Source organism: Nanorana parkeri, unplaced genomic scaffold (genome assembly GCF_000935625.1).
Source record: "Nanorana parkeri isolate BGI_ZX_2015 unplaced genomic scaffold, ASM93562v1 scaffold1069, whole genome shotgun sequence".
Lineage (NCBI taxonomy): Eukaryota > Metazoa > Chordata > Amphibia > Anura > Dicroglossidae > Nanorana > Nanorana parkeri.
The window spans coordinates 101,700-113,058 of NW_017307337.1; the positions used below are offsets into that span (position 1 = coordinate 101,700).

At 46.0% G+C, this 11,359-nt stretch overlaps 1 protein-coding gene across 1 annotated transcript in view; it reads right to left on the minus strand.

The window, feature by feature from the left end:
* The window catches only part of GNAI1 (G protein subunit alpha i1), a 64,855-nt gene extending 64,253 nt beyond the window's left edge, over positions 1-602 (minus strand). Inside the window, exon 1 of the mRNA XM_018567586.1 lies at positions 382-602. Within this exon, the coding sequence (XP_018423088.1) occupies positions 382-499 (118 nt within the window). The 5' untranslated portion in view covers positions 500-602. The remainder of the gene's footprint in view (positions 1-381) is intronic.
* Positions 603-11,359: the final 10,757 nt, after the last annotated feature.

Here is an 11,359-nt window from a genome sequence, read left to right on the forward strand (position 1 = left end):
AAGGAGTGAATTCTGCAATTAAACCTGTATGATGCACTGCACGATTGATGCCATTGAAGTGCACACACCACACCCTATGCGTGTGCTATAGATTGAGTCTCCTGCAGAATCAGGCATGTTTATAATTGGGATGAAGAGGAGCCAATGCCGCACCCTTTGTATTGGCTGTAAATCACAGCCCGATCCGGCAGCTGTCAGCGCCATGCAGTGTGGAAGGATGCAGGCCTGACATGACAATAGGGATGAGTGAGGGTGGTGGTTGGGGAAGGAGGGGGGTCAATGGGCTCTGATCTCTATGATCTATAGGAATGCGGCTGCTTACACATATCGGCCGATTACACAGAAGGCACATACATACGCCGATGCGATGGACGGACATACCGAGCAATAAGAGCTTCACCTCCCGGGCAGCCTTCTCTCCATCCTCTCTCAGGTTCCTGTCGATCATCTTACTCCGCTCCACCGCCGCCTTGTCCTCCGCGCTCAGTGTACATCCCATGGTGACAGCGGCGCTGCGGGCACCTCCACGCACACACTACGGCTCTCAGCTCGGCTCAGGCAGCTCCGGGTGGGCGGTAGAGGGGGGACGAGCCGAATGGCTGCTAGGGGAGTCGAGAAACGAGCCGGCAATGGCTTGTTAATCTCCCGGGGGAGAGGCGAGTATGGGAAATGAGGGCTAATGACGCCGAGGAGCCGGCCAGACGCTCGCTCCCCAGGCTCCGGCTTCTACAGCTGCTGTTCCCCTGAGCGTCGCTCTCTCTTCTCTACGATGATGACGGAGAGCCCATTCTGCGCATGCGCCAACCCACTGCCTACACCCCGGGGTATAGCTCTCCATTCAGCACAGTACCCGGATTGAGCCAGCGTACTCCGCCCACCGCTCGTCAGCCATTGGCTGCTGGGATGAATGCGTCCCAGCTTAACCCGTGACTGCCCGGAGACCTGTATAGACGTGGAAGATAAGGCCATCTCCGGGAAAGGAGGCTGTGTGGTGAAACAGTTAAAGTTACCAAAAGCCCTCGTGACGTCTGAGCCGTGTGTCTATAAAGCAGGAGCGGAGCGGAGAAAATGTTTTATTTGAAAATCAACGGCTGTGCTGTTTATGGAGGGGATGGAAGGAGCGGCAGCCTTTAGAAGAGAAGAGAAGAGGAGGCTTGGCGTGCTTGTAGACCCACCTCACAGTGAATGAGGGATAGCGAAGCGGGCTGAGCGCCCACTGTGTGTGTGACTCGCCAGGTGAAGGTCACTCAGGTGCTGGGTCACGTGGTCTGGAAAGTTTGCATTGTACAACATTGCTGGATGCACACTGATACATGGCAATGATCAGAGGCGTAACTAGAAACGCCAGGGCCCCGGTGCAAGAAACCATTAAGGCCCCCCCCCATAAAAACATGATTTTGATACCTTTTTTTTTCCTTCTATTAAATAAAAAGTATATTTTTTTTAACTTTCAGGGCTAGTTCACATCAGCTCCAGTGTTCCGGCCGATTTAGTGCTGGAACACACTGGATTGCAACCCGGCCTGCTCACTGCGTTCTGGGGTGGGAGGGGGCGTGGTGGTGCATTATAGTTAATGGCACCGCGGTGCAATCGCCTGCACCGGATCGCAGCATGGCAAATCAATGCCTGCGTTCCGTTGCGGTCAGTAAAATAGATAAGAATGTATCTGAGGGCAGTGATTTATGTAAATGCGTGTCCGAGAGCCATCGAATCGAATGCGCGTACGAGAGCCATCGAATCGAATGCGCGTACCAGAGCCATCGAATCGAATGCGTGTACCAGAGCCATCGAATGCACGTACCAGAGCCATCGAATCTGCGTACCAGAGGAATCGAATGCGCGTACCAGAGCCATCGAATGCACGTATGAGAGCCATCGAATGGAATGCGCGTACCAGAGCCATCGAATGCGTGTACCAGAGCCATCTAATAGAGTGCGCGTACCAGAGCCATCTAATAGAATGCGCGTACCAGAGCCATCTAATAGAATGCGCGTACCAGAGCCATCTAATAGAATGCGCGCACCAGAGCAAGTGTGTGGGTTTTTTTTAGTATGTAAGTAAGTATGCAGATTAAGTTTCTTGGGTAATTTCCTGCTTCTTCTCAGCTTTTCACATGTTTGTGACCTTGGCTGGAGTACAGGAGTTGAGCAAACATGGAGCCATGGAATGCAGGCATCGTCTCGACACTGTGTGATAATCCTGGGTGTTTTGGGTCATAAAGCTCAGGACATTCTTGTACATCGGTGACAAGCCTATGTTTGTCCGCCATGTTTGCAGGACGCAGAGGACATAGCTAAGGGCACCAATGTGCAGGGGAAAACGCCCTTTTCCATAAAGGCTGTGTACAATGTTGCTTAGATTATCAAAGGTGACCAGTAGTATTTTTTACATGCGTTCCGGTGCATTCCAGACCAGAATTTATTGTGCCTCCAGTACTTTTTTTTTTTGCACTGGTGGGAACTACAGCCTTAAAATACCATAGAAATAAATGGGGATGCATTTATGGTGCGTTTAAAAGAGAGCTATGAGGTAAGTGTTTTTCCCCCATAGTTCTCACGGGAGGACATATTAGGGCTGCAGCTAACGATTTTTTTCAAAATCGATTAGTTAGCCGATTGTTAAGTTCAATTAATCGGTTAATCGGATAAAATTTAAAAAAAAAAAGGCTCCAGTGATGGACTACTAGTTTGTATTGAGATTGCCCATGACGGGAGTAAGCTTGGCGCGGTGGAAGTAAAAAAAAAGTGTGGTGTGCAATATAGTACATTATACAGCGCAATGCAGAATACCAGCAGCTATAGAGGAGTACAACAAATCCCAGCAATAGTACATTATGCTATAATGTACTATTGCTGGGATTTGTAGTCCTCTGTAGCTGCTGGTATTCTGCATTGCGCCGCTGTAATATAATTGTATTATTGCTGGGATCTGATGTATTCCTCTATAGCTGGTGTTATTGGAGAGGACGGGTATGATGGTTGAATGGAGTGCAGGGATAGAGAGAATGGGTATGATGGTGGAATGGGCTGCAGAGGACGGGTATGATGATGATGGAATGGAGTGCAGTGATGGAGAGGTCTGGTATGATGGTGGAATGGAGTGCAGGGATGGCGAGGATGGGTATGATGGTGGAATGGAGTGCAGGGATGGAGAGGACTGGTATGATGGTGGAACGGAGTGCAGGGATGGAGAGGATGGGTATGATGATGGTGGAATGGAGTGCAGGGATGGAGAGGACGGGTATGATGGTCGAATGGGGTGCAGAGGACGAGTATGATGATGGAATGGAGTGCAGGGAAGGAAAGGATGGGTATGATGGTGGAAGGGAGTGCAGTGATGGAGAGGACTGGTATGATGGTGGAATGGAGTGCAGAGATGGAGAGGATGGGTATGATGGTGGAATGGGGTGCAGAGGATGGGTATGATGGTGGATTGGGGTGCACGGTGTCGGGTTCCAGGCTCCGGGGTTTTCGGGCCACTTACTGTCTGAACATTCCCTCCATGTCTTTGATCTGCTGAACTCCTTAAACTTGGTGTAGGGATTGAAGACCCTCATGCTGGGCTGCTCCCTCTCCCCATCCGCAGCCGCCGGTTCAGCCTGGATACCAGCGCGTCCCTATCCATCGTCTCCATCCCCCAGCTGACACCTGTCGCGCTCACATCCCCGGCACCCGTCATGTGACCGCATCGACCCGGCTAGATGTAGGGAGCGCCGGGATTTGAGGAGAGCCGGGGGCTGGACCACGGCGTGCGCAGCTCATGTGTGGAGCCACGAACAGGCAATTTAATAGATCCATCGTCGATTTTAATCGACTAAATCAAATAGTTGTTGCAGCTCTAGAACATATACTAACCTCCTCCCGTGACTCAAAGCTCAGTATATCACAAGCTACAGCTTACGGTACACTGAGAGCGCCACAGCCGGGATGGATCTCAACAATGCTGTCGAGATCCACCCAGCTGCAGGAGTGACAGCGGGCTCTGCCCGCCCCCTCCCCCGTCTGTTCCTCCAGTTAGCACTGGAGGATCGGGGAGGGGGGAATCCCTGTGGGGAGCGGTGAGTGACCGTCACTGCTCTCAGGGAGATGATCGAGAAGTGAGCGAGCAACGCTATGTGTTCGCTTACTTCTTGATCTATTGAGCCGACGTGTGACAGTTTCATTTTCACACGTCGGCTCGAACTGTGAGGATTCGTGATTTTCACGCAGCTGGGTGGATCTCGACAGTAATGTCGGGATCAGTCCCGGCTCCAGCGGTCTCAGTATACCATGAGTTGTAGCTTGCGATATACTGAGCTTTGGGTCACGGGAGGATGCTAGTATATGTCTTCCTGTGACCCTTAAGAGAACTACGGGGGAAAACACTTACCACATATTTCTCTTTTAAAGCAGACCTTTACCCCCTTTCACTAAAAATCACATCAGTATGCACCTCTGCATGCTAATATGAAATCATCTTACATTCATTAGTTAAATAAATATATTTTTATTTTTTTCTAACAATTGCTTTTTTCTACTTCCTGGTCCTCTTTGGCACAAATGATGTAATCGTGTCCAAGTGTTGCAGCCTGGGAAGGTTACATCAGCAGTACATTGCTGGGAAATCTCATCTTTAATCTCACAAGATCTCGGGAAAGGCATTTTCCTCCCTCTGAGATGATGTGCATGGTCATATATTAGCGGCCCAGGCCAAGCTCATCAGGAAAAGTCAAGATTTGCATATACAGTATCTTTGGCTGCCTGTATCTCTTGATTTGCCTGCTGTCAGATGTGCTTATGGTCTGGCAGCATGGAGTGGAACCCACTGGCAGGAAGTTGCCTGAAAATCCGAGAGCGAGGTACAAAAAGGGCAATCCAAGGGGGTAGTCAAGGTCCAATCCGGGTTGAGGCGGGAAGCAGAGGTTCAGAATCAGTCCAAGGGGTCAGCAAGCAGGAAGTCCAGATGAGGGAGCAACAGCAAGATTCACAAATAGAGAGGCTAGGCGATCACACCATATGGTGGAATAACTCAGCAACAAGCCAGGGCTCTGACCAGGATTTTATAGCCAGAGGATGTAAGACCACCCCTTGGTTACCGTGGCAACCAGGAGGCTTCCCTCCCTGGGGACCAATGGAAGGTGCATGCTGGGACCCTCCCCCAGCAAGGCCCACACCTGATAGTCCTAATGGGCGCAGGCGCTATGCGCGCGCCCCCTGGGAATGCGCAGCCTTGTACCGCGCACGTCCGTCGCGCATCTCATGCATGCGCACCTGCAACGCCGACACCAGGAGTTCTACCAGGCTGGGGGAGACTCTGTGCCCTGCACCGTACCCGTTGGCCCCGAGGAGAGGTAACACCTGGTTTCCTGACACCTGCTCATGTTTTGATTTGCCAAGGTTTGTGACAGGTTCACTTGAATCAACACATCGAACAGTTTTTCTCCTTTTTTTTTGTTCGGTTATATTGATTTATGTTTTGAAAATTAATAGGGGAAGCCTGGACCATTAAATGTATGTATTCATTCAGATGCAATCTCTTCTCTCCCTTGTGAATCTATGATCGGAAATATTACAATAAGTGTAACAATATTGGATGTCGTTCAAACAAGGAAATGCCATGAAGGATGCAACAAATAATGGAAAAGGAACACGAAACAATGCAATCATTGTGAAGAGCTAATTGTGTATTGCATTGTATTAACTGCTTGTTGGCTAAAAATGGCTAAGCCCTCTTGTGTTAAGACTTACACATTTGTCCAAGCAAAAAGTATATCACCCGACACAATAGTAGCAAGTCCTTAGTCCATCAAAATTGTGCTAGTCAAATAAAAATGACAGGTGACATTACTCATTTACTCCCTCACTAAGAGATCCGCTGCTTACCAAACTCGCAAGAATATCTATTCTATGCACAGCTAGAAAGACAATTTCAACTTCATTGTCATCAGCTCAGATAATTTATATGCATTCACTTTAACAGTTATAATTATGGGAACTGTCCCTCAATTCATATTCTATCTTACAGTCATTTTTGGCTTCAAATCAGCATAATGAGCGCTTGCGTACCAGTCAATCACTCTCAGGTTGTGGATAACAAGGTTTATTGTGAGAAGCAGACTTGAAAGTTTGACACTAGCAATACAATAGGGTACTTCTGGTTTTCAAATATTTTTATTCTTTAATGGAAAATTTGACTGCTTGTTCAGTTTTTTTTCAAGAGCATATTGGATTCTTCACATTAACTGTTGATGCATTGGCATTTTCAGGCACTCACATTAAATGCTTGTTCCACTGTCAGATAAATCTGTATTTATTCCAGTGATGAACGCTTTACTTACAGTTGCATTGACCTAAATCAAGTTTACACCCAAGGTTGACTTGCTTGTTTATTTTCATGTATTTTATCAAACTGGAATAAGCTTGAGCAAATGGTTCCATTGCTGGTGTCTGTTGGTGTAACTAAAATATATATTTATTTGAATTATTTTTATCCCACTAATGTATTCTGTTGAATTCAATAGAGTTCAATCACATCAGGTTCTCCAGGTTCAGGTTTAAAGTGACACTAAACTCCAGGTTCAGGTTTAATGTGACACTAAACTCAGGAGTTAAATTTTAAAAATGCATTCAAGTCCCCCTCTAACAAAAATGTATCTTAGCTGTAGATCCTCAAATCATCTCTGAATTGGTGCTGACACTGTGGATGGGGGGCACTGGGGGGTGGATACTTTTGTTCTCCATGGTTCTAGTATGTGTTGTAAAGTAGGCACCACTCCAAGTTCACTCCTGTGGCAGAAATGATGCACCTGAAATGATGGCAGATAGCAGTGCAGCTATCTGCTGTTTTTTTTTTTTAATATTCTGACAGCTCCTCCAAAGTTTCCCAGCAGAACATTGCCCAAAGCATGACACTGCCTCCATTGGCTTGCGTTTATCCCATAATAATGAATGCCATCTCTTCCCCAGGTAAGGGACACATACACACCCAGCCATCCACATGATGTAAAAGAAAACATGATTAATCAGATCAGGTCACCTTCTTTCATTGTTCCATGGTCCAGTTCTGATGCTCACGTGCCCATTGTAGGTGATTTTGGCAGTGGACATGAGTAACATGCATCAATGAGCCTTGGCTGCCCATGACCCTGACGCCTAGGATCACTTTTGGTAGGTCCTGACCACTGCAGCTGTAATTGTTGCAGTTTTGGAGTTGTTCTAAACCAGTCTAGCCATCAGAATTTGGCCCTTGTCAAAGTCACTGATATCCTTACGTTTGCCATTTTTTTTGCTTCCAACTCAGCAACTTCAGGGACAAAAGGTTCACTTGTTGCCTAATATATACCACTCAGTTCTAGATGCCATTGTAACAAGATAATCAATAGACACGTGCATTCAGATTCAGACGAACTTGCACGCGCTGCGCCATGTGACATCATGCATTCCTTCTCCAAGATGGTGGAGTGCATGCGCAGAACATGCCGGTGGCCGTTATGGCTATATAAATGTGTGATTTCAGATTCTGATGTTCGTTGCCTTAGAATCCGAAACAGCATAGTTATTCATTTTGTCAAACCAAACAAATGAAATTGTTTTTATTATTCATTTGTTGTGTCCGAAACAAATTATGCTGTGCACATGTCTAATACTCAATGTTATTCACTCTCAGTGGTCATAATATTATAGCTGATTGGTGTATATTCCAGCCTGCTTCCATTCTGTTTGTGTCCATATATGAATCTGCATCAGTCCATATATTAATCTGCAACACTTGCATCTACTTTGCTTATGTCTGTATTTGACTTTAGATCAGATCAGGCTCTGACCACTTGTCTGAACACCATTCTGCAATTTCCCTGCAAGTAGTCAAAAAATGGACACATCCAGGAAAATCCAAGTTATTCACACTATTGCATGGTAGTGCTGTTAAACATATACAGTAAGTATGCATCATAAGTTCAGAAAAAGTTGTCAGTCAAGACTACAATGCAGAGTTTCAGCAAGGCTTGTCCAGACATGTGGCAAAGATAGATTCCACTCTCTCACCAGTCCCAAGGCGCAGGTTATTATGACATACTGTATATGTTTGTAATTGTGATAATGAGAGGGATGGGTGGACTATACGATGTTCTTTGTACTATACATACTACATGATTATTTTGTCCACTGATTTAATGAATCTTTTAAATTGATAATATGCAAGTGCATTTATAGACATATTGAATAACTGTACATCTATATCGATGAAGCATTTGCCAGTCATTGCTTGGGCTGGTGGCACTATATTGATGATGGTTTTTGGTCATGTAGCCATTATATAGTTATATGCATGTGCTACTATAGAGATGTGAATTCTAACTGTGAAGAGTTAATTGACTCTGTGTGTGAAGAGGGGCGGAGAACTGTGGGGATTGTAGTACATAGTTGATATGGATACCTGAGTGAAAAGACGTTGAGAACTACTCCCAGGGTACTGTGCAAGAGGAGATAGGAGGACTATGGGTTGCAGCTACTGAGCGCGGGCAGTCTGGGACCGGGATCTGACGTGTTCGGATCGATGTTACAGTGTGCGTTAAGACTGCTTGTAATAGAGGTGTGTGTTTGTCTCTGACATAGGGACACCCCGACTCTGTAACGTGATTGCTGAGGACTAGTGATGCGGCAGCGGCGGGGATATCGCATGGACGTGCGGTCGATCCAGGTACTGGAGTGACCCGGTTAGCCCAGCTGAGGGAGTGGAAGTGAACGGAGCCAGCGGTGATCGTATCTGAAACCCTAATGACCTTAGACAAGCGGGGAAGTGTTCCAGGAGGCCATAGATGACTTCTTCTTTCTTAAGTGTTGTTCTGCCGGAAGAGGGACTTCCATCTGCTGTTGAAAGACATCTCCTTTCCAAGATAACTCGGGGAGTGGTGAGAGGCCTCTGTGCCAATGTGACAATGTACCTTTATGCATCTGCTATACAGTATGGGCCCCAACTTTGGCTAGCCTAGGACAGTACTACTGGCCAGTAGTCTAGAGGGGGTGTGATACTTCCTAGGGGAGATATTACTGTTGAATTTCTCTGTCTCAAGACTTAACCCTGAGACAGTCTGGGATCATTGGTTTCCGCATAGGCAATAGACAGCCGCGGTTACTGATTGTCAGAGTGCCTTAGCCTGTCATTTATTGCATTGTATGTGACTGGTAAACCATTAATAGTATTACTCTGCATTGATCAACCATTAAATCCTTTACAAAGCTCAATAAAGGTGTGTTGGTGTGCTGTGGATCCACCACTGAGCGGTACATTGGAGCAGGGGGACAGAGAGACCAGTTACAACCAGCGGCTCCTGCGGGGGTAGCACTACAGTCATGTGGAATAGTGGGGTAAAACAGAGTCCCTCCTGTCATTTAATGACAGGATAAGCATGGCTGACGGGGATATCCAGTTGAATATCACTTATAATTCCACTCAAGTAATACTTTTAGACAATATGGTGCAGCTCTCTGGATCCACTTTGTAGAGTGACCTGTTTATGAAACTCACCAATTGTAATCAACTCCATTCCTATCCTATCTATTCGTATCACAGTTTTTATTTACCTACTGTCATTAGGTCTACTGTCCGCGGTCAATTGTCCCAGGGAAACAGAATAGGGAGTGACATAAGTGGAACAGAGATGCCAACTAGAGATTTGTCAGAAATTGGAGAGAAGGGAATACCTGTGTATAATCTTGGAATGTGATATCAAAAGGTATAATATTAGGAATACTGAGCATGCATCTAAAAGTATAAAATTTGTCTGTCAATATCATAAATTTTCTGAGGAAAGGTATGCAATATTATGTCATAACTGGCATTCTTTAAAAAAAATGCATACCCACAGATCTCTGAGCTTCAGGTATATCCGATCCAGGCATTTTGAAGGAATCATACCTTAAGGGGCCAATTGATTAGGGCACACTTTATTCCTGCCCGAACACAGCCTATTAGATTCCTTGGTACTCTCAAGAAACCCCTTCCTGAATTGCTCTGAATGCTTGAGTATAGAAAAGGGACCACGTTTTTACATTCAAGACAAATCCAGTTTTATATCTCTCACTTTGATGTGCCAGTCCACATATGTGGTATACTAGATAGAATGCGCATGTAGCCTAAAATATGTTGTTGAAACAAGACAAAAAGTAAGAGAATTCCTTAACATAATTATTCCATTCACTTAAATCGAAATGAGTAGTAAGACATCTTTGTGAAGCTGGACACACACCCACACATCCATGCTACAGGGCAACTAATCATATCCCCAAATCTCGCAGTGGTGGGGATCGCATAAACCTACTAAAGAAGTGAAAAGTTTTTTTTTTTATTTGGATATATATTGTTGGTACATTGAAGCTCAGAGGTTTAAATCATAATTATGACTTGTTTCTTTTTTTTAAAATCTGAGTTGCCTTATTGTAGTAAACAGTGGCGGCCCACACCGGGTGACATCATCAGAGGGGGTGACACTGTCATTCATTTTGGTGTTACCCCCTCTGAAAAGTTGAACACCCAGTTATATGGACCGAGAGCCGGATAGCTGCACGAGAGAAGAGTGGTCCCAGCGGCATACCTTTTTCACCTGGATGAACATCCCCTCTTCTCTGTGCCAGTGGCCAGCACCAAGATGGCCACAGGCAGTTTAGCGCGCGTGACATCATTACACATGTGTGTGATGGGACGCTGGCGGCCGCACTAGGTGATAAACAGCCTGGGGACGCTTCTGGTCATAAAAACTTTGTAGATTATCCAGACGTTTGATGTTGGAATGTTTATGCAGCATTTTTTTTATGTATCTTTTAAAAACCTGTTTAGTTGTTTAGATGATGCAAAGAGCTTTTGTTGTTTAGATGTTACCGTGACAATGTTTGTGCCAGCAGGATGCCACCATTTTCTCTACTGGAGTTAAGAAATACATTGGAGTCACCTCCCTGCCCCAAGGCGTCTGATTGGACAATGAAGGAGTAGCAACACAAGTTATTAATGCTTCTCACTGTGGTTTCTATACCTATCAGCATGTTTAAAATGCAAGCAACAGAGCTTGATATATCTCTCTCTTGCTCGCTCTCCTTTCTCGCTCTCCTTCCTCCTCGCTCTCCTTACTCCTCGCTCTCCTTCCTCCTCGCTCTCCTTCCTCCTCGCTCTCCTTCCCCCTCGCTCTCCTTCCTCGCTCTCCTTTTCCCTCGCTCTCCTTTTCCCTCGCTCTCCTTTACTCTCGCTCTCCTTTTCCCTCGCTCTCCTTTCCCCTCGCTCTCCTCTCTTTCTCTCGCTCTCCTCTCTTTCTCTCGCTCTCCTCTCTTTCTCTTGCTCTCCTCTCTTTCTCTCGCTCTTCTCTCTTTCTCTCGCTCTCCTCTCTTTCTC